We start from the raw sequence: 23,975 nt of genomic DNA, 5'->3' as shown, positions 1-23,975 counted from the left end.
GATTATGCCCCCATATGCTGCCCCCGTAAGATGCTCCATAGTTTATGCCCCATAAGATGCTCCATAGATCACGCCCCCATATGCTGCTCTTGTAAGATGCTACATAGATTATGCCCCCATATGCTGCCTCAATAAGATGCTCCATAGATTATGCCCCCATAAGATGCTCCAGAGATCACGCCCCCATATGCTGCCCTCGTAAGATGCTCCATAGACGAGCCCCCCATATGCTGCCCTCGTAAAATGCTCCATAGATTATGCCCCCATAGGATGCTCCATAGATCATACCCCCATATGCTGCCCCATAAGATGCTCCATAGATGCTGCCTCTGTAAGATGCTCCATAGATTATGCCCCCATATGCTGCTCCATAGTTTATGCCCCCATAAGATGCTCCATAGTTTATGCCCCCATATGCTGCCCCCATAAGATGCGCCATAGTTTATGCCCCATTTGCTGCCCCCATATGCTGCTCCATAGTTTATGCTGCCCCATAGATTATGCCCCCATATGCTGCTGCTGCAAGTAAAAAAAAAAAAAAAAATTACACACTCACCTCTCCGTTGCTGGGCCCCAGGTGCCGGGGCCCTGAGCAGGCGAAGAAACACGTGCCGGTGTAACCACTGGCTCAGGACCCTGATACTGGCGATATTCACCTGTCCCCGGTCCATCGATGTCGCTCTGTTTCTTCCGGTTCCCTATGTCAGTGACGTTCAGGCAGAGGGCGCGGCGCTCTCTGACCTGAACGTCACAGCCAGAGGACGCGGTGGACAGCAGCGCGCAGCGATGGGACAGGTGAATATTGCATATACTCACCTCCTGGCGCGGTCTCTGCAGCCCGCTTCTCCCGGGCTCGGGCTCCTTCCTTCAGCGGTCACGTGGTACCGCTCATTAAAGACATGAATATGTGCATATTCATGTCTTTAATGAGTGGTACCACGTGACTGCTGAAGAAAGGAGCCTGAGACCGGGAGAAGTGGGGGGGCTGCAGAGACACGCCGGGGGGTAAGTATGATAACTGACACCCCCGCTCCCCCGCAGACCCCCATGCATATGACTCGCGATAAGCACGAGAGGGGGACTTTCAGCACAAAAAAATTGGTTGAAAATCTCGGCTTACACGCGAGTATATACGGTATGTTTCAGAGACAGTAGATCGCTTGGGGTGTTTTTTATTCAGTGAATCAGTCTTGTTTGTACTTTATACATTACATATGAAGTGAACTTGCACATGAATGCATCAGCGACATTACATCTGCCTTACATTCACATTGCTATAAGACCTGCCATTCTGCTTTGTCTAGGGATCTGTATATTGGTGATGTGAGTTTGGTGCATACGTAAAGTAAATACATGTTTTCAATGTGTAAACGCTTCCCCTATTGATGTATCCATGACAATGTCTCAAACCATCTCACTTTCTTGCAGGTTGCACTACCGTATAAGCCGTATTTTTATGTGGCCACAAAAAAGGTAACTCCCGTTTCCCGTCTGTTTCTGTTTTCCTGCCATGTCGAGAGTCTGACTTTAATTTGTTATTTTATCAGGGATGTGAGAGGGAAGTCTCCTCTTTTCTTTCCAAGAAGTTCCAAGGAAAGATAGCAAAAATGGATACTCTACCTAAAGAAGACCTGGATTTGGTAAGTATCAGAAGGCTTGGTGTTGTCAGTTTAACCCGGACATTGGCACAGTTTCTGGAGCACTATTGACTCTTTTTCACTGTTTATTTCATGTTTGCTTAGGTAATATGTGAATTAAGTGTGATATATTACGGATGGATAAAGTTGGGATAAAAATGTTAAGACTATTTACTTCTTTATTAATGGAGATGCGTAACAGCAAAGCTTTTTCTAATTTGATCTATTTTATCATGTACTATTCTTAAAGAGGTTGTCTACTATTTTAGCATAGATAACCTTTCTTTAGGATAGGTCATCAAAGTCTGTTTGGGGTCCAACACCCTGTACCTCCACCGATCAGCTGTTATCTATGTCAGTGGCCGCCGGCATACGGGCAGAAGTACTCGCTCGCCGAGCTGCTCCACCACCGCAGGGTGCTACATATCCACCTCCTATTGGTTTGAATAGACCTAAAGTATTGGACACCCTCTTTAAACGAGTTCTATTAAATTACACTTAACACAACCTTCGCTCTAATTTTCACTTAATAAATAGTGCATGTGAAAATAATAAACACTGTAATATGTTAACACAGATCTGCCTCCCCCCCCCCCCCCCCCTTCCTTGATTGATCTTTTACTCTTAGTTCATTGGTTAAATCTTTACTCGGTGACTCCAGATTTCCAGAGGATGAGGCAATCTAGGCAACTACAGAACTGTTGCAAGTTTTTCTGAAATGACTGAATTGCTAGACTGCACCAAACCAGAAAATTCAGGGGTAAAGTATAGAGAACTGCTGTGTGGCCTCTGGAGTATTTATGACTCACTATTGTTGGATCACTTACCTTTTTGCGCCTTAATGATTTGTTGTTCCATTGGAACTTGATATCTAATGCTATAAAGTGTATATGAAATTGGATTCTTATTTAATTTGGTGTGCATCAGGATCTGTATTTAGTCTGTCAAACAGCATGCATATATGGTATATATATCATTTGATTGTGTGACATGTGCCATCAGATTAGACTGTGTGGGATCTTTTCTGATTTTTTTACTCTTATATTCTTTGGACCCAAATCCTCTGTCCTTTTTTGCTTGGGATTTTAAATGTTTTTAACAATCCGTATGTGGTGTTTACAATTAAAATTGTTATTTTTGAATCAAATTATTAATGTGGTGATCCCAATCCTTTGATGCATGTACTTTTTTCTGGTTTGGTAGTAGTTTGAATTTATGCATCTGGTGATCCCCTTACTTATTTAATTGATGGTGGCCGCTCAAATTGCTGCTTTGTACCTGGTTTGAACAGTTTAGTGCACATACTCTCTTTAAGGCCACGTTCACACTATCAGTATTTGGTCAGTATTTTACATCTGTATTTGTAAGCCAAAACCAGAAGAGGAACAATCTGAGAAAAAGTATAATAGAAACACGTCACCACTTCTGTATTTATCACCCACTCCTGTTTTTGGCTTACAGATACTGTTCTAAAATATTGACCATCTGAACATGGCCTAAAGTTGGTAATCTGCTGCCACTCACTTCTACATTAGAGATGATGATGATGACATAACTGGACACACCTAAGGCTACTTTATTCGGTCGTCCATGACCGCACCACCTGAGAGAGGGGATCCGCCCTTCAGGAACAGGAAACCTACAGATACAAAAGGGCGGCACCTCTCCCACGCATCAGTTGGTTTCCTTTTCCTAGAGGACGGGACTTCCTTCAGATTGTCTGTCATGGAGTCGTCGAGGGATTCCCAGGCCTGCTGACCGACCCAGGTAGCGGGGGGATCTCCTACCTCGGTCAAGCTCGGGGTCCCTGTAAGCGCCACGGTGGGGCCGGGTAGGTCGCCACGGCAGTGGTTGGAGCAGGTGGAGCAGAGGGTCTGGTGGACAGCCGTCTCCAGTGTGCCGGCACCAGGAGGTATGTATGCCCCGGGCCCCTCCTGGTGCATTCCCCCCGGGGTCCGGTCTCTCTTTCCGTCCGGGCCGGCGGTTGCGCCCGGTCGGCGGGCGCAGGGTGACGCACGTGGGGGCTGCGGGCATGTCTGAGCCGGGGGCGCGTGCTGGCTCCTCTCCGCGCGCTGCCGCGGTCTCAGACGAGCGGCGGAAGTGACGCGGCGGAAGGGGCGGGGCCGGGAACGCTGAAACCGGAAGTCAGGTGCCGGCCGGCTTTCCGGTGTACGTGGCTGTCCGGGGTGGCGCCCGGGGCGGGGAAGGGGGGGCCGGAGCATGGGGCGGGGAGGTCGCAGGGGGGGTTCCCGGGTGGGAGGTGCCGTGGCCAGAACCCTACTGACCCGGACATCGGGAGGCCTTATAAGGCAGGAGGTGACTCTGCTGGGGTGCTTCTGAAGGCCCAGCAATGGATACAACAGAAGCCCCCATAGAGCAGCAGGACGAGGTGCAGGAGCGCCCACAGAAACAGGCCATGGTGAAGCCTCATGCGAGTGGCCAGCAGAAGAAACGGGGACGAACGAGCCGACAGAGCCGCAGATGTTCCTCCAGACTAAAGGACCCTCCTGCCTCCCTCCGTGATCCGGTACCTGCCTCATCTGCATGGGTAAGAGATCTCCATGAATGTACCCTGATGCAGTGTTCCCTTATGTTTTTTCGCAGGGGAGGAAAGCTACGGGAAAACAGAAGCACAGGGAATGTGCCCTCTGTAGTTGCCCCATGCCAGATGGCCACCCTAAAAAGTTGTCAGCCATGCGTGCGACAAACGGTAGGGGTTGAAAGGGGACGATGGCCCAGGGGTAGATTGACAGGCCCTTACACTCTCCGCCGTCCATACAGGTAGCGGAAAAAACTCCGGACTTCACCACAAGCCTGAGGGAGATAATCAGGACAGAGATGAAGGCCATAAAGGGGATTCTTTTAGGAGGAGAGAAATTAGTTTCTCAGGTTTGGAGTCCTCCGCCGCCCCTAGGAACGATGACTTGTCAGAGTCCCCGGCCTCCACTTCGTCTTCTTTGGAGGAAGACTCTAGCTGATTCTGCTTCCCCTTAGACCAAATGAATAGGCTAGTTAAAGCAATAAGGTCCACCATGGGGGTAGCAGACGCAAAGCCAGAACTTTCGGCACAGGACATGATGTTCGGGGGTCTAGATCCCAGAAAGCGCAGGGCCTTTCCTTTCAATAAGGTCCAGAGCCTGATAGGTAGGGAATGCAAAAGACCTGAAAAAAGGGTTCTCCTTGCCACCTGCCTTCAAGCGGAGGTACCCTTTTGATGACCCAGTGGTAAACAGATGGGATAAGGCCCCAAAGCTGGACGCGGCAGTAGCCAAAGCCTCCGAAAAATCCTCCATACCTTTCGACGACATGGCCTCCTTAAAAGACCCGCTGGATAAAAAAGTGGATTCTTTTCTAAAGGGAACATGGGAGATGTCAGCAGGAGCTCTAAGACCAGCGATAGCTGCCGCATGTACGGCGAGGTCCATGATGGTCTGGCTAGATCAACTGGATTCCCAGCTGAAGGACGGAGCCTCGAGCATCCATTCGAAAAACTCTACCGATCATCTAAAGTGCTGCTGCTTTTTTGGCTGATGCTTCGGCAGACTCTGCGAGGATGGCGGCTAGGACCGCGGGTTTATCTAACGCAGCTCGAAGGGCTCTCTGGTTAAAATGATGGCCAGGAGATATCCAGGCCAGGTCACGACTCTGCTCCATTCCGTGTGAGGGGGAATATCTGTTTGGCCCCGTCCTGGATGAGCTTTTAGAGAAAGCCGGGGATGATAAAAAGAAGTTCCCCAGTCTGCCGAACCCTTCTTATAGACGTCCCTTTACCAGGAAAGGATATTTCCGTAGAAGGCCGTCCAGGGATCAGGGCAGATGGGGTGACAAAAGAAGGAAAGGTACAGGATTCATGTTCGGAGGAGGGGGGCGCCAGGAAGGTCCAGCACGTGACACTAAAAAGCCGCCCCAATGACTAGTTGCTCCGGTAGGGGGGAGACTAGCTGCCTTCTACCCAGCCCGGTCTATGATTTCTAGTAGTAACTGGATACTGGGGCTGATAGCTGCGGGTCTACGACTAGAATTCGCCTGGGTTCCCCAAGATCGATTTAAGGTCACCCCACTCAGGTCTTCCACATCAGAACAAGCTGCCCTGGAGGCCAAGGTTCATGATCTTTGCCTCAAGAAGGTCCTAACTATGGTTCCAGAGGGAGAAAGGGGAAAAGGTTTCTACTCCCCTCTGTTCCTGGTCCGCAAGCCAGACAGCTCCTTTAGGGCTATAATAAACCTTAAGGCCCTCAACGAATTCCTGGTCATACGCCCGTTCAAAATGGAGACAATTTATTCAACAATAAAATTGCTGTTTCAAAATTGCTTTATGGTGGTGTTAGATTTAAAAGATGCCTACTACCATATACCCATTCATGCAGCTCATCAGCGTTTCCTCAGAGTGGCGGTTCAGTTAGATGGGTCAGTTCAACATTTCCAATATGTGGCCCTCCCCTTTGGGGTGGCAGTCGCTCCTCGGGTGTTTACTAAAGTGGTAGCGGAAGTTATGGCCCATCTACGTGAATCAGACATTCTAGTAGTCCCCTACTTAGATGACTTCCTGATTGTAGGGAAAACAGCGAAACATTGTTTGGAACAGCTAGAAAGGGCAATGTCTGCCCTAGAGCGGTTAGGATGGCTGCTTAACATCAAAAAATCTCGGTTACAGCCGATGAGAGTCCAACAATTCTTGGGCCTGATCCTGGATTCTGAGAAACAGGAATGCCGTCTGCCTCCGGAGAAGCTTGTTCGCCTACACTATCAGATCCTGAACGCTTCCAATAACCCTACCATGTCCCTCAGGAAAGCCATGTCCCTTCTGGGTTCTCTTTCGTCCTGTATCCCGACGGTCCAGTGGGCCCAGTTTCATGCAAGAACACTACAGGGCGAGGTTTTAGTGCATCAAAGAATCCTTGGGGGTTACTTAGAGGGCCAGCTAACCTTGTCCCGAAACACAAGGGAATCCCTAGAGTGGTGGCTAGACAAGGATAATTTATCCAGAGGGGTTCCCTAGGAGTATGACATATCCCGCATAGTCACCACGGATGCTAGCCCTTCCGGTTGGGGGGCTCATATGGGTGAGATTCTGGTCCAGGGCCTGTGGGAGCATCAGATAGAAATGTCATCTAACCTGAAAGAGTTGACAGCAGTAGAGCAGGCAGCTAAGGAGCTACTTGTGTATCTACAGGGCCATCATGTGCGAGTGTTCTCCGACAATCAGGTCACCGTGGCTTATATCAACCACCAAGGCGGGACTCGTTCCAAACCCCTGATGAATGTGGCAGAACGGTTGTTCCGGCTAGCAGAGCAACATTTTCTATCTTTAACAGCTCTACATATAAAAGGGAAAGAAAACATCACGGCAGATTTCTTAAGCCGCAATCTGCTGAAGCAAGGAGAATGGTCCCTAAAAAACTCCATCTTCGACCTGATTGTACAAAAGTGGGGAAACCAGATGTAAATCTCTTCTCCACCATGGAAAACAGAAAATTAAGACAATTCTGCTCCCTTAATCCCAGAGAGAACCCCCTGGTGGTAGATGCCTTTCTGATAAAGTGGGACTTCAGGCTAGCCTATGCCTTCCCTCCCCTATCGCTACTACTCCTGGTGATGAGAAAAATCAGGAGAGACAGAGCAAGGGTTATAGTTATCGCTCCATTTTGGCCCAGGAGGGCATGGTTCTCATGCCTCAGGACCATGTCGGTGTCCGATCCTTGGGTTCTTCCGGACATCCTGGATCTCCTATCCCAGGGCCCAGTCTTTCATCCTCAGGTGGCTGGCCTACATCTGATGGCGTGGAGTTTGAACGGACACTGCTAAAAGATAAAGGCTTCTCCCTAGACCTGATTAACACCCTACTTAAAAGTAAAAAAAATCATTACTACCAAAATCTATGTCAGAATTTGGAAGAAATTCCTTCAGAATTCAGGTTCAGCGCCTATAAATCAAATCTTAGAGTTTCTTCAGAAAGGTCTGGACATGGGGTTTTCCACTAGTACCCTTAAAGTACAAGTTTCAGCCTTGGGGGCCCTCTTTAGCTGCAACATCGTGGGTAATTACTGGGTCAGTAGATTCATTAAGGCAGCAGGTAGATCCAGGCCAATAATGAAGGATAGATTCATGCCGTGGGACTTGAACCTAGTCCTCACGGCTATGACAGAAGCTCCATTTGAACCTATCTCATCAGCTTCCATAAAAAACCTGTCCCTCAAAGTAGCCTTCCTGGTAGCTCTAACCTAAGTTCGTAGAGTAAGCGACATCCAGACATTATCTAGGCGTCCTCCTTATATACAGTTTAAGGACGATAGGGTAATACTCAGACCTGAACCAGCGTATTTACCTAAGGTAGTTTCTAGCTTTCACAGGACACAGGAAATAGTCCTTCCATCCTTCCTCCCTAGTCCAGCTAACGAGAAGGAGGAGAAACTACATACCCTGGATGTTAAGAGATGTCTCATAGAATATCTCGGAGTTACCGATCCCTGGAAGAAAGATAATGCCCTGTTTGTCTCCCATCAAGGCCCTAGGAAAGGGCTTAGAGTGTCAAAAAATACACTAGCCAGGTGGATTAGAGAGGCGATTTCAATAGCATACACCTCAAAAGGCAGATCGGCACCTGGGAAGCTGAGGGCGCATTCCAACCCGAGCCATGGCAACCTCGTGGGCCGAGAGATCAGAAGTCTCCATTGACCAGATATGTAAGGCGGCTACTTGGTCCTCTCCGAGCACCTTTTATAGTCATTATAGGCTAGACTTGGGTGCTTCCACAGACCTCTCTTTTGGTATAATGGTGCTGCAGGCTGTAGTCCCTCCCTAAATAGTTATTACTCTCTGTAATTCTCTCAGGTGGTGCTGTCATGGACGGCCGAATAAAGTCTTAGTTACTCACCGGTTAACGTTATTTTTCGAAGTCCATGACAGCACCCGTATATTCCCTCCCTTTAGTTTAATTTGGGTGTGCACGTCTTCCTCTTGTATATACCCACCCCACTGGTGATAAATAATTAAGTAGTGATAGTATTGTACATAAATCATGCCATTAATCTTGGAGGTCCTCTTGTGCTCTTTAATCCAACTGATGCGTGGGAGAGGTGCCGCCCTTTTGTATCTGTAGGTTTCCTGTTCCCGAAGGGCGGATCCCCTCTCTCAGGTGGTGCTGTCATGGACTCCGAAAAATACCGTTAACCGGTGAGTAACTAAGACTTTCAGATTTCCGGATTTTAAATCGGGCGGGCTGCGGCGAAAAGTTGTCAAACTGGATCCGGTAGAAGCCGCAGCCTGCCGGATCATCTGTTTTTGCCGCATACGGTGCAGGAGAGGGAGAGGGAGAAAGAGTCTTCGCGCATGTGCTTTGCAAAAAAGCGGTCCGGCGTTGTCAAAAAACGTTGCATGGAACGTTTTTTTGCAGACGCCGGACATGCATTTTTTGCCGTTTCCGGCAAACGCCGGACACGCCGCATGGCCATCAGGCGCAATGCGGCGATAATGTAAGTCTATGGGAAAAAAGCTGGATCCGGTGGCAACAGGCGCCCGATCCGGTTTTTACATTTTTCGCCGCATCGCGCCTGATGCTTCAAAACGGAAATCTGAAAGTAGCCCAAGATGAGTGCATGATTGCCAGGTGTTGTGCACATGTAGTGTTCATCAGAATAGATCAGGTAAGGCAACTGTATAGCCATGTGAGGTCTTAAAGGGTTTTCCCACAAACAAAATTAACTTTAAAGTTTATTTTAATCAATTCATCTTGTAATAATAATTGATTTCCTCCTGCAGGTGAAGACAACTTGAGTGGGGGGATGTTGAAGTGATCGGGGGGGGGGGGGGGGGGTTGAACCAGTCAACATTTACAGCCTTATCTGCTATTGTTGAACAGCCCCCCCCAAAAAAAACAAAACAAAAAACGAATACCAATAACTAATTACCAAACCGTTGTTAGATTTTACATTTTGCATTCTATTTTCACTTTTGCAGCCGAATCATCTTGTAGGATTGAAAAGAAGTTATATCAAGTTATGTTTTCACTCTGTGGACGATCTTATAAAAGTTAGGAAAGAGATTTCTCCAGCCGTGCGAAAGAACAAGGAGCGCGATCATGCCAGCGATACGTACACGGCTATGCTTTCCAGGTATTATTAGCGCACCATATACTTACACTCGATCTAGTATGTCATCCGACTTAGGTTTTTGTGTCTGAAAACTACATGTAACTTTTTTCCCTTAAATTCTCATAGTACTAATGAAATGTTATGCGGTAGACCCTACCATCGTTATTAAACGTCCAGCTGATGACCCTGGTCCCGAGTTCCAGCAGTTCTATTTTTGCTGTGGCTGTGACACCAGAGAGAACGTTATTTTTTTTTTTTATGCTAGGCCAGTTATTTGTGTGAAGATTTTATTTTTATTTTTTTCATTGTGGTTACTATTCATATTGCACCATAGCTATCAGTATGTTCACTTCTGTACATTGGGATATTTTGAGGACAAAAGTGCACCTCGACATTTGTTAATATAAATGTACCGTGCTACCCTAATATTTTTGTGGCGTTGAAGGCAGGCATTTGATAAAGACAGTAAGTGAGCAAGTTGTAAAAAAATTAAAATTTGACACGTTTTCTGGCTGGAAAATTCCTTTTTAATATGAATTAATCTGATCCCTTGGTATTTATCTTGTAGCGCTTGTACTTTTGGGGGCAGGCACAAGGTCTACAAGGGGCATTCATCTTGAGTCTCCGGCGGTGGTTAAATAGGTGCAACATAGAGTAAGATTACAACATTGGTGTTAATTTAATACAACTTATGTCACAGGTTTTGTCTTGGGAAGCTCTGATGAAGATGCCAAATTTATGTGGGAATATTTTATAATGCAGATATTTTATGACGTAGATTTGGTCTCCGTACTGTATATTTCACCTACGGTGATGCATTTTTGCAGTGCTTTGACTGGTAATAGCTTGGCTCCTGAAGAGGAAGGTCCGTCTAAGAAGATATCTGATCAGATGGAGAACATAATTGATATGCGAGAATATGATGTTCCCTACCATGTGCGGCTTTCTATCGATCTTAAAATACATGTGGTACGTGTAACGATATCACCAATCTATTTCTAATCAAAGTTTTCAAAGAAAAACGTGAACTATCTCCCACCAGCTTTCTCGTCCACTCCACCATATGTGGTTTATTCTTTTGCAGGCTTTTAAGTCAATGGAAGCCTATAGTTAGCAGCCTTTAGCCTTGTGCATACTGTAACGACCTGTTGTATCAGGCTCCAGAAATGAAGCCGTTATTTCCATTAAGAAGTAATTATCATTTTTAGCTTGTACACTGCACTTACAATGTGGATTTTGTTCTACCTGGATATCCAGATTGACACTTATATGATGAGCTTTGCTGCACTACAACTCCGTTGCTATTCATAATTTCCACCTTGGACATGTTCTTCTAAGAACACCATCTAACAACTTCTCTGTCATCAGGCTCACTGGTATAATATTAGATATCGCGGAAGCACTGCACCCCCAGAAATCATAAGACGTGATGACCTTGTGGAAAGGCCGGTAAACATTAATACTTATTAATATTGTTCTTGTATGTTCTCTGACTATATCATGTATTAACCTTTTTTATGTCTGATCTAGGATCCAGTGGTTTTAGCTTTTGACATTGAAACCACGAAGCTGCCACTGAAGTTTCCCGATGCTGAAACTGACCAGATTATGATGATCTCCTACATGATTGATGGACAGGTTAGTCTAAATCTGCTGGATTCTGATTAATTTGTCATTTTGGCATTGTTCTACGATTCCTGGCTTCTAGAGTTAAACATCTTATTTCTGTTGTATGCTCATTGGGGTGTATCCCAGTAATGTAGTAGGCTTCACTGTGTTGGGGAACTGAAGCTTTGGCTCCTTTCAAGTAAATGAGCCTATGCAGGAAAAATCGGCATGGCTTTCCATTCATCTTTACGATCACTGGGCAAGCAAAGGTTGGAAGCCCGCCAATCATAAAGTAATGGCATATCCTAGCAATATACCATCACCATGACACGTGAATACTTATTATTTCGACCCCTATTTCTCTTGTTTATGTATACCTTAATTCTTTTCTTTATTTTAGGGTTATCTAATCACAAACCGGGAAATTGTCTCTGAAGACATTGAAGATTTTGAGTTCACCCCAAAACCAGAATATGAGGGTCCTTTTTGTATTTTCAATGAGCCTGATGAGGTAAATATGGTTTTCTCAGTGTACAGTCTATATTCAGTTTATGAAATCCTTCAAATGTTTTACATATGTTGGAAATATTCATCAGTTGATTTTTGAGCTGGGACAATTGGTTACTGAGATGAACGACCCCAATTTCCATATGCATATAACCTAAACTAGTAACTACGGAAAAACATAAAGTGCATGTAGAATGAAAATAACAAACTTTATTAAATAGAACAAGGCATATAATTATAAATACAGTAATTAACATGTATCAAGGAAAAGTCAAAATAGAGCAGAGACTGAGTTAAGAAAAGTATGTATAACATATATAGTATTGGGGCATGGGGACTGTGTAGTTCACATATGTAAATATATAAAGTGCAGGTGCTTATATATGTCTAAAAATCCGGTGTGTGATCAATGCATGACATAATTCAGTAACACAAAGGCTATATACTGTATGTATGATCCAACTATGCTCCCAGTGGTTTAAGGATCAGGTAGCCAAAATAAAAAGCTGCATTGCTACACACATACAAAAGCACTCTTACCCATTGTTTCCCTGCATGTGATACACCACTATTAGCCCCAACGCTCATTTCGTAGGCTTTTGTGTGTCCAGGTTAGACCTTAAATAAACCCCACCACAGGTGTAGTTCGTTCCGATGATCGCGTGTGCAGCTTGTGTGCTGTTGAATGCGCCAGAACTTGCATCACTTTGATGCTGCGAGTCATGGGGAAATCTCCTGTGACGTTGTTGACCTGCACGTGTCAGACAAATGTGCCAAAGGCAATGCCCCGGAACGCAGCACACCACAGACATGCGCACTCATCGGAGGCAATAACCACGTCACAGAAATGATTATTACTCTGTCGCCTTATTGGGGGACACAGAACCGTGGGTGTTATGCTGCTGTCCACTAGGAGGCGACACTATGCATAATCTGAAAAAGATTAACTTTGGCTCCTCCTCTGCAGTATACACCCCTGGACAGCGTCAGCCTTCTCCAGTTTTTGCTTAGTGTCGCAAGGAGGCACACCTAAGAGTTTTTACTCCGTTTTTTTCCTTGATTTTTTTTTTCAACGGATTACAGATGAAGAAAAGCGGGTCCCCAGCGAGACTCCCGGCATGGCTCCCTCCTCGGTCCCCTATTAAGGGGTACCCGGTTGAGGTCGAGACGGCTATTCCCGATGTCGCTCCTTCCCCAGTCCCTCGGGTACTGGCTCGAAGTCGAGCCCCCCCCCTCCTTCCCCAGTTCCCTTGGGCTCTGGGTTGAGGTCGAGGATAGGATGAAGCCCCCTGACGGTGACAGCAGCACCCTCCCTAATCCCCCTCTGGGGGCATTAGGTTGAGACACCGCAGGTAGGGCCTGTATCAGGCACCATTCGGCCACTTACAAGTCCAGGGACCCCAGCCCAGCTGCGGGCTCCTGTTGGGACCGGGGGAGGTGCAGGCAGGCATGGCACTTGTCAGAGACAGGGCTCCCTTTCGCCCCTGTCTCTGTGGCAGCCCCAGCTGCATAGCGCCTCAAAGGGACCCCCCACAGGGCCTAGTTCGCGCTCATAACCCCAGCTCTAGCCTGCCGTTCAATCCGGGGGGGTCTGGTTTGAATCCGACCCCCCCTGGACAACCACGCCGTCCTGGAGCCCTTCTGGGCATGAGGTATCAAATTTAGGCCGCGGCTTCGGCCTAGCCGAAGTCGCCGCCCTATTCCCGCCCCCTGGCCCGCCCCCCGGATGACGAAAATGACACTCTGCAGTGTCATAGAAGGGGTGGATCGAGGCAGGAAGGGCGCGCTTTTACATAGCTCAGCGCGCCCTTTTCAGCTCTCCGCCCCCTTCCCCCTCCACCTCAGAATCCCGGTGGCCATCTTGCTGCAGCAGGAAACATAGCTGACAGCCATACAGCAGTCTCCGGGGGCACAGGACTGTGATTTGTTGGCGCTGGACTTAGGGGCACTCTGGTGGGGTAAGATCACAGCTGGGTTCTCTTTACTCAGCTGTGCATTCATATTACCTATAAGTTCTCCCCTTTGCATAGCCCCTGTAGGACCCCTGCTAGCCAGCCTCTGTGCATGATGCCGGGCTCAAGGAAGAAAACCAGGCAAGACTGCTTTTATGCATTCTGCACAGCCTGCAAGACCACTCCCCAGGGGCAGCACGGACCCACACTGCCGGGACTGTGTCCAAAACACTGGGTCAGAACCAACGCTTCTGCATCTTCTTCCATACCGGAATGGGCTACTCAGATGTTGCAGTCTATAACACAATCCATACATAGCCTGACCTCTACACTACTGCAGGCTTTGCAGGGTCATGTCTCGGCTATGAACGTTACCCAGCAAAGGGACAGCCCATCTCGGGGACATGCCACTTCCGACAGTCTCAGCGGACCCACAGGTCGCATTCATCTGCGTCCTCACATAGCACTCGGTCTTCCCCATCCAGGGAGAGACACAGTGGCTCCAGGTCACCTAGTCCGTCCCCTGACAGAGACAGACAATGCGGATCTCCGCAACGGTTTCCGACCACAGACTCGGAAGGCATATGTGACTCTAACCCAGACAACGAAACAGAGAATTATCTCGTCTCTTGTCCCCCTAGCAATACTGCAATAGTTGAGGATATCGTCTCTTCCATCCTTCGGGTGCTGGACATTTCAGATCCAACCCCGGAAGCACCAGAACACAAGATTTCCTTTGAAAGTTCAGAAACCATCGAAGGTCTTCCCTAATCACCCGGAATTTCAAAAAATCCTTTCTAAGCATTTTTTGCAGCCTGAGAAAAAATTCGCCAATCGCAAGTATTTGGAAGCAAATTACCCCTTTCCACAGAAAGACACCAAGGATTGGACAGATTCGCCTGAAGTGGACCCTCCAGTCTCTAGGCTGGCAGCACAAACGCTTCTCTCGCTGCCGGACAGTTCAACCCTCAAGGACACAGCAGACAGACAAGTCGAACGCATGGCTCGTTCAATCTTTAAAGCGGCAGGTGCCTCTTTGGCTCCCACATTTGCTTCAGTTTGGGCAGCCAAGGCCATCATGGCTTGGGCTGATCTATTGCAAAAGGGCCTTCAAGCTTCAAATCCTCAGCTGGCGGACCAGGCGGTGCAAATTGCAGTGGTGGCAGATTACATGGTCCATGCAGCGTTGGACTCTGCAAGAGGAATAGCGGGAATAGCATCAAACGCCTCCACAATCCGGCGTATTCTCTGGCTAAGAGAATGGAAAGCGGATGCGGCCTCAAAAAAGTCCCTAAAAAATCTCCCGTACTTCAGCGGCCGTCTTTTCGGTGGAAAGCTGGATACAATGATATCCAATGCTACCGGGGGCAAAAGTACTTCCCCAACTAAGACCAAAACGCACGTTTAAAAGGCGTAATCAATCTCGTTTCCGATCCTTTCGGAATTCTTCAGGCTGGTCCGTCTCACGCCCAGCACAAAACTGTAATCGTTCCCCCCGCAGGGACAACACACGTGCGGCACAGAGGCCGGACAGGAACTGGCAATCAAAGACAAGCCAGGCAAAACCTAAAGGAGGAAAACCTCAAACTTTTTCCTCATCCTGACTCATGCCCTCTGGAAGACACCCCACTTGCAGGCGGACGACTGCTACTCTTTCAGCAGGTCTGGCTGCCTATTACAGAAGACAAGTGGGTCAAGGAAATAGTGTCTTCAGGATACAAAATCGAGTTTACTACCAGCCCACCGCACAGGGTTTTTCCCTCTGTCCCTCCAAAATCCCCGCTCAAAGCTCAGGCCTTCCGTCAAGCGGTTTCTTCCCTCCTGCGAGCAGGAGTCATAGTGCCAGTCCCAGCAGAAGAGCGCTTCCGAGGGTTCTACTCCAACCTGTTCGTGGTGCCCAAGAAGGGAGGCAGCGTCCGACCCATACTAGACCTCAAGCAACTCAACAAGTATGTTCGAGTTCGTCACTTCCGCATGGAATCCCTCCGGTCAATCTTTGCGTCTATGGAAAAAGGAGAATATCTTGCCTCCATAGACATACAGGACGCATACCTGCATATACCGATTGCTCCCGCCCATCAGAGGTTTCTCAGATTCGCAATCAACCAAGACCATTACCAGTTTGTGGCCCTCCCGTTCGGTCTTGCCACGGCTCCCAGAACATTTACAAAGGTCATGGCAGCTACCATGGACGTTCTGCACTCCAGAGGCATAGTAGTCGTTCCATACCTGGACGACCTTCTCATCAAGGCCCCCACCCTCAAGGACTGCGAGGTCAACGTCTCGATCACGATCGACACTCTGACACGCCTGAGATGGTTAGTCAATTTACAGAAGTCCTCGACTACCCTGAGTCAGTCTCTGACCTTCCTGGGGATGCTATTTGACACCTCCAAGGGTCTGGTGATCCTCCCCAGGGACAAGGCACTGGCTCTCTGTCTGGGAGTTCACACACTCCTCCGCAAGTCCCCCATATCTCTCCGGTATGCCATGAGAGTACTTGGCAGGATGGCAGCAGCAATGGAGGCGGTACCATTTGCCCAGTTTCACCTCAGACCCCTTCAACTGGCCATCCTCAAGTCCTGGGACAGGAATCCGTTCTCCCTCTCCATCCCGAAGTCTTCTGTCAGATCTGTCATCATTGGGGGACCCCGGATGTGGATCTGATGGCATCCCATCTCAATGCCAAGGTGCCCAATTTCATGGCCAGGACGCGCGATCCGCGGTCGCTCGGAGCAGATGCCCTGGTTCAGGACTGGACCCAGTTCCAGCTTCTGTACTTTTTTCCACCCCTCCCCCTGATCTCCAGAGTCCTGAGGAAGATCAAACAAGAGGGTGTTCCCACCATTCTGATCGCTCCAGACTGGCCCAGGCGTACATGGTACGCCGACGTCGTGCAACTCACAGCAGACGCCCCCTGGCGTCTCCCCACACGTCCCGACCTCCTGTCACAAGGCCCGTTCTTCCACCAGAACTCAGGGGCTCTCAATTTGACGGCGTGGCCATTGAGACCTGGGTTTTGACCCATGCAGGTTTTTCACCGGACGTTGTTAAAACCATGATCAGGGCTCGAAAGCCAACTCCAGCCAGGATTTACTATCGTACCTGGAAGATTTTCTTCAGATGGTGTGACTCTCGTGGGCAGATTCCACTTCCCTATTCTCTTCCAAAGGTCCTCGGTTTCCTTCAGTCAGGCCTGGACGCCGGGCTATCCCTGGGCTCGCTGAAGAGCCAGGTGTCAGCGCTCTCAGTGCTCTTTCAGAGGCGTATTGCTAACAAGCCGCAAGGGGTTTCCCGATTGGTTCCCCCCTACAAACGTCCATTGGAGACGTGGGATCTCAACCTGGTCTTGACAGCACTACAGTCACCTCCTTTTGAACCCCTTAGGGTGGTCTCACTACGCTTTCTTTCACAGAAAGTGGTTTTTCCTGGTGGCAATCACCTCGCTACGCAGGGCGTCTGAACTTTCAGCTCTTTTCCTGCAGACAACCCTTCCTGGTTTTTCACCAGGACAAGGTGGTTCTCCGTACAGTACCATCCTTCCTTCCGAAGGTCGTGTCCAGCTTCCACCTCAATGAGGAAATATCACTACTGTCTCTTTGCCCGGCTCCCGTTCATAGGGTAGAGAAGGCTCTGCATACGCTTGACCTTGTCAGGGCATTGCGTATTTACGTGTCTAGGACTGCTCCCTTCCGGAAGTCTGATTCACTTTTCCTTCTTCCAGAAGGCGTTCGCAAGGGCCTACCGGCTTCCAAACCCACCCTTGCTAAGTGGATCAAGTCCACCATTCAAGAGGCTTACCGCCTCAACAATTCTCCCCTTCCGGACGGTATCACGGCACACTCTACGCGGGCGGTAGGGGCCTCTTGGGCCATTCGGCATCAAGCCTCAGCACATCAAGTGTGTAAGGCAGCCACTTGGACTAGCCTGCACACATTTACAAAACACTACAGAGTGCATACCCAGTCCTCAGCGGATGCGTGCCTGGGTAGACGGGTCCTGCAGGCGGCAGTACCCCAAGTCTAGAGGACTGTCAGCACAATATTCGTCCACTGCTTCCCACCCAGGGACTGCTTTGGGACGTCCCACGGTTCTGTGTCCCCCAATAAGGCGACAGAGTAAAGGAGATTTTTGTGTACTCACCGTAAAATCTCTTTCTCTTAGCCTTTAATTGGGGGACACAGCTCCCACCCTGTTGCCCTTGCGGGCCGTTGTTACGGTTGGGTTCTCATATTGTTGTTAGAGCCTGTTTATAGTAGCCTTTTTTTACAGGCATGGTTATGTTTCTGGTATATTCCTCCTAATGCTTTTGCACAAAACTGGAGAAGGCTGACGCTGTCCAGGGGTGTATACTGCAGAGGAGGAGCCAAAGTTAATCTTTTTCAGATTATGCATAGTGTCGCCTCCTAGTGGACAGCAGCATAACACCCACGGTTCTGTGTCCCCCAATTAAAGGCTAAGAGAAAGAGATTTTACGGTGAGTACACAAAAATCTCCTTTTCTACGATGCCATAAAAGTATCAAATCCCCAAACGGGTGAGTCCATAGTGTTTATGATGTGTGCACAGCATGTTATTGATTACTCAAGTGACAATAGTGTAAATAAGAAGGTGACAGGTAAGTGAACAACCTAGTTAAAAATATTTTTTATTTACTTTGTAATAAGTAGAAACACAATACAAAATATACAGAACAGTGACATTGCTAGTATGACATAATCAGTGTTATTGTTGCAAAATACAAGAAGGGAAAAGCAATCATACCGATCTTCATAAGCCATAAAGGGGAATAAACTACATCTTTAAAGTGCTTGGTGCATGACATGTAAATAGGAAAAAACACACAGACATGTAAAAATGCATTCAGTCCACTGTATAAACATATACCAGTGCAGATAAATACATTACAATTCAATTCATGGCTCATGGATATATAGCGATGACTAGATCAGAACATGTGATACATAGTAACTTAGTTAATAAGGCCGAAAAAAGACATTAGTCCATCCAGTTCAGCCTATAAAATTCTGTCAGAATAAATCCCCAGATCTACGTCCTTCTAAAGAACCTAACAATAACTGTAAGATACAATATTGTTACGCTCCAGGAAGACATCCAGACCTCTCTTGAACCCTGCGACTGAGTTCGCCATCACCACCTCCTCAGGCAGGGAATTTCAGATTCTCACTGCCCTAACAGTAAAGAATCCTCTTCTATGTTGGTGGAAAAACCTTTTCTCCAGATGCAGAGAATGCCCCCTTGTGACCGTCACCTTCCTTGGTATAAACAGATCCTCGGAGAGATATTTGTATTGTCCTCTTATATACTTATACATGGCTATTAGATCGCCCCTCAGTCGTCTTTTTTCTAGACTAAATAATCCTAATTTTGCTAATCTCTCTGGGTATTGTAGTTCCCCCATCCCCTTTATTAATTTTGTTGCCCTCCTTTGTACCCGCTCTAGTTCCATTATATCCTTCCTGAGCACCGGTGCCCAAAACTGTACACAGTACTCCATGTACGGTCTAACCAGAGATTTGTACAGAGGCAGTATAATGCTCTCATCATGTGTATCCAGACCTCTTTTAATGCACCCCATGATCCTATTTGCCTTGGCAGCTGCTGCCTGGCACTGGCTGCTCCAGGTAAGTTTATCATTAACTAGGATCCCCAAGTCCTTCTCCATGTCAGATTTACCCAGTGGTTTACTGTTCAGTGTTTAATGGTGATATTGATTCCTTCTTCCCATGTGTATAACCTTACATTTATCATTGTTAAACTGCATCTGCCACCTTTTGGCCCAAGTTCCCAACTTATCCAGATCCATCTATAGCAGAATACTATCTTCTCTTGTATTGACTGCTTTACATAGTTTTGTACATATTTAAGAACGTGGTAGAACAAATTAATAACCATACATGGCACTGAACAAATCAACATATAAACAGATATGGCATCACGTGGTGTCAAATCCTCAGAGACTTCTTAAAGAGCCAATACTGAGAGGGATATATCTTGTGTCTAGTCATTCATTTCAATTATAGACAGTTTGGTCGAAATCAATGATACGAGTCATCAATAGGATAAAAACGACTAAAAACAAAAACCCAAATTAAATCCTAAATACAGAGATCACAAAATTTACAAGAAAGGAACAAAACTCAATTGTTCGTTTAGGCCAGTCGACACCATAGTGCCCAGAACAGAAATTCATCTGCACTCTCTGTTCTAGAATTCATTTTATATCACCACCCCTTATACCCATACGTACCCTATCTATACCTCAGATTTTTAACTAATTCGGGTTACACTTATGGCATGCCTTAAAATGTGTCGTAATTGTCTTGAGGGTGCTCACATTGTCCACATCATGGGTGGCCATGAAATCCCTTTCGTGTTCCCGTGTTATTCGTAATTTCCAAGAGGCAAGTCCAGGATACCGTGTTTTCTCTTTCGTCTCATTGGGGGACACAGAAACCGTGGGTGTGTGCTGCTGTCACTAGGAGGTTGACACTATGCATGAAAAAAAAGTTAACTCCGCCTCCGCAGTATACACCCCTCTGACAGGCTGTAGGACAATCAGTTTTGCTTCGTGTCAGCAGGAGGTGGACAGGGGTCTCTCGCAGACCCATACCTACCTCAATGTGCGTCGTTCCTTTTCAGGTAACCATGGAGGGTGACACGCTCACCTCGTCCCCGGCGCCTGTCGCGCTCACTGCTTCTGCTTTCCCTGCAGCGTCGGCGGCCCCCCGCTCTGACTGCCGCAGCCCTTCCTGGCCGTGCCCCTGCCACCGCCGGCCTGTCTGCCTCTGCTGCGTCTTCTGTCGTCATGGCACAGGCGGTCCCCGCTTCCTCCCGTGCCTCCACGTCACTCAGGCATTTCCGGTCCTCTCGGCCCGCCTCCTCTGCTGATGCCTGTCCATCTAGTGCCTCCTATCCTGTCCTGCGGCCGGCCTCTGCTCCTCCTCAGGTACGCGCGGTGCACGCCCCCCTAGACTAGTCGCCCTATTTCTTGGTCTCATTACTCTGCCGCACCCTGACCCGGAAGTTCTCCAGCGTGCCCTATATCAGGCAGTCTCTCCCTCTCCTCCCTGCCTGATTATCATTTGTGTTTCATGTTCTGATATCGGGTCCACGCTCTCCAGCGTACCTTCTGCCTCTACGCTTCGTACCTTTCCTGGATTCCCGCTAGTTTCCCTATTAGTTATACCTTCCTGTTCCAGCGTCTCACCCGCTACCCGTTCCTGCCTCCTCCTTGGTCCTCCACCACCATCTCTGTGGCTACAGTTGCCTCCCCTGTGGTCGTCACCATCCCCCGTCTGGTCGCCTGCACATCCCCTGCCTGCATCTTCCTCCGGTTGTCCCCCAGGTATCAGCTTCCGCGGCGATAGTCTCCCCTGGGTCTGCCCCTAACACTCCCTGTATAGGGGGTGGTACACCTGGCCAGCTCGCCCTAGGGAGGTTCGTCGTCGCGGTCCTGAGGGTTCAACTCCCGGAGCTCTCTAGGTCTCACAGAGGGATACAGAGTTGATGTGCTACATCTGTATTCCCACACCGGGATCATGAGTACGGCGTGTACTGCCACCCCGTATCCTCATGAATACCACGGGCAGGGCCCTATCCCCTAACACAGGACTCGTGTTCAGGTGGCAGCTCTTGGTCCTGACCTTCGTCTCCCATCACTCGCCCACCAGAGCCTGATGATTGAGAGAGACGCCCTGCAGATAAGGTTTGGGACAGCAATCTTTTCATGCAGATAACCGACCCCTGTTATGGGGTGAACTGGAGGGAAGAGACTGCAGCGTTGTATGATCCGCTTACCAGCTGCTCTGGCTGAATGTGACTACTGTAATCAGCACTCGGGCTTACAGCCCATGGCTCTATACTTATGTTAAGAGCCAACACTTTTAAACAGCGTGGTTCCAGCCTCCTCCCGTGGCGGAGTTATGGCCCTGGGCTCCAGCAGGAGCCCAGCAAGGCCGACGCTAGATTCTGGCTTCCAGCAGGCTCCGCCCCCAGCTTCCTCTTCCTGTACCAGCGCCATCTTGGTGTTCCAGGTGGCCAGAGCAGGGCCCCGTCCACCGCTTCCGGGCAGAGATTTCGTAAGGCTTCTAGGCAGGGCTGTTCACCTCGCTCTCTCTCACCCGCATCAGTCTTCGGGGGGCAGCTGCGGCGGGCACACAGGTACTGGGTATGTGAGTACTGCACTGCAGGTTGCTCCCTCACTCCGCTTTCTACCCCCGATGGTCAGCACCAGGTAAAACCTGTCAGTATGCCAAGAGAGAGCAGTCCCAATCCTCCTCCTCATCCGCTTCAGTGACCTTGGTCAAATATTTTGCATGTACCAAATGCAATGTCAGACCTCCTTCAGGTCTGTCCTCGCCACTCTGCTCAGATTGCAGCAGACCTACGGTGTCACCTACGATAGAGAGCAAGTGCAGCCCCCGTTTTGCCTGTCAGAGCTCCCACATTACCCCTGGAGAAAGGAGGAAGCACCTTGCCTGCCTCCCAGGGGCCATCCATCACCACGGGAGACAGCGAGTGTCCAGGATGAGCCTCTTCCTTATCCAAGTCCGTGGCCGACCTTACCAGGGTATCACAGACCTTGGTAATGGCACTTAACACTTTTGGGCCTTCTAGAGGCCGTAAAAGGTTTAGACAGGACCATCAACCAAGGTCCCCTTCTCACTCCATTTCACCGCCAGAATTCCTCTGACCTTCTGCCTCCTCCCGGTCCTCATCCCCGGAATCAGGCGAGACATTATCGGAGATACACTCAGAGGAGGGTTCTGAGTACGGGCCAGAACAGTCCCAGGTCAAGGATAAGGTTCAGGGCCTCATTGCCGCAGTCAATAAGACCTTTTAACATTGGGGACGCCACATCAAAACCTAATGATCAGATTTTTTCATTTAAGCTTCATAAGTCCCCCTCTAGGGTTTTCGCCTCCCACAAGGATGTTGAGGAAGTGTTGGCCAGGGAAAGGGAAAATCCAACCAGGCGATGTCAGAGAGAAGGTCGTTTTGGGATTCTATATCCCTTCCCTCCAGATCTCACCGCCAACTGGACCTCCTCCCCTTCGGTGGATCCACCAGTGTCCAGACTCGCTACCAATACAGTCCTCCCACTCGCCAGTGGAGCAGCCCTAAAAGATCCCAATGATTGGAGGATAGTATCCCTGTCAAAATCCGCCTTTGAGGCAGCAGCCACCACATTGTGTCCAGCCTTCGCCTCAGCTTGGGTAGCTAAGTCTGTTACAGAATGGGCCAAACAGCTTAGGCAGGGCATATTGGCCGGTGCACCACCTTCCGAATTGGCGGAATTCGCAGACCAAATCTCCCATGCCGGGAGGTATATAGTATCAGCAGCCCTGGATGCCGCGTCTTGCGCAGCTCAAGCATCCAGTAACGTGGTAGCCGTCTGGCGGACCGTCTGGCTAGGGGCTTGGCAGGCTGATTTGTCTTCAAAGAAATCACTGACCAATCTGCCGCTTCAGGGCACCTGGCTCTTTGGGTCAATGCTAGATCAAATCATTAAGGATGCAACACGGGGTACACGCTTCCTTCTCCCCAAAGCCAAGTCTCGTCGATATGTTTTCAATCATAGGGCTCAGCCCTTTCAACCCTTTTGCCGTACCCCAGCGACAGGCACTTATGCTGAGAGCCCACAGAGGTTGCAAGCACCATGCGATAGGAGGAAGGTATCCTTTCGGGCCACCCCTTCATGGCATTCCTGCAGTTCCAACAGCAGAACTACCAGGTCAGGGCCGGGAAGAGCCACTTCAGCCTGCCGCCAGCAGGGAGTCCAACTCCCTTTCCAGTACCTCTCCCTGACTAGGAGGCCGCCTTCTCCTCTTCAGAGATGTCTGGCAGAGTTCAGTAGAGGATATCTGGGTAAAGGAGGTAGTATCGACAGGATGCAAGATAGACTTCAACGTCCTTCTCGAGATCGTTTTTCTGTCGCAACCAAAAGACACTGCTAGTGCTCTAGTTTTTTCTGCGGCAATCGACTCTCCCCAATGCAGGAGTAATCGTCCTCGTTCCCGAGCAGGAACGTTTTGCCGGCTTTTACTCAAACCTGTTTGTGATACCAAAAAAGGATAGCTCAGTTCGTCCCATACTAGACCTCAAAAGGCTAAACAGATAGGTCCCCTTACACCATTTCAGGATGAAATCGATTCGGTC

General features: G+C 48.7%; 1 protein-coding gene across 1 annotated transcript in view; it reads left to right on the top strand.

Moving 5' to 3' along the window:
* Positions 1 to 23,975, top strand: part of POLE (DNA polymerase epsilon, catalytic subunit) — a 195,266-nt gene that overhangs the window by 22,894 nt on the left and 148,397 nt on the right. Inside the window, exons 4-10 of the mRNA XM_073554802.1 lie at positions 1,429 to 1,473; positions 1,548 to 1,640; positions 9,594 to 9,748; positions 10,555 to 10,696; positions 11,096 to 11,176; positions 11,258 to 11,365; positions 11,736 to 11,846. Of these exons, the coding sequence (XP_073410903.1) occupies positions 1,429 to 1,473; positions 1,548 to 1,640; positions 9,594 to 9,748; positions 10,555 to 10,696; positions 11,096 to 11,176; positions 11,258 to 11,365; positions 11,736 to 11,846 (735 nt within the window). The remainder of the gene's footprint in view (positions 1 to 1,428; positions 1,474 to 1,547; positions 1,641 to 9,593; positions 9,749 to 10,554; positions 10,697 to 11,095; positions 11,177 to 11,257; positions 11,366 to 11,735; positions 11,847 to 23,975) is intronic.

This window comes from Dendrobates tinctorius, unplaced genomic scaffold (assembly GCF_039654945.1).
Source record: "Dendrobates tinctorius isolate UK_male_01 unplaced genomic scaffold, ASM3965494v1 ptg000213l, whole genome shotgun sequence".
NCBI lineage: Eukaryota > Metazoa > Chordata > Amphibia > Anura > Dendrobatidae > Dendrobates > Dendrobates tinctorius.
The sequence above is the reverse complement of the archived record's forward strand: the minus strand, read 5'-3'. Positions and strand labels throughout refer to the sequence as shown.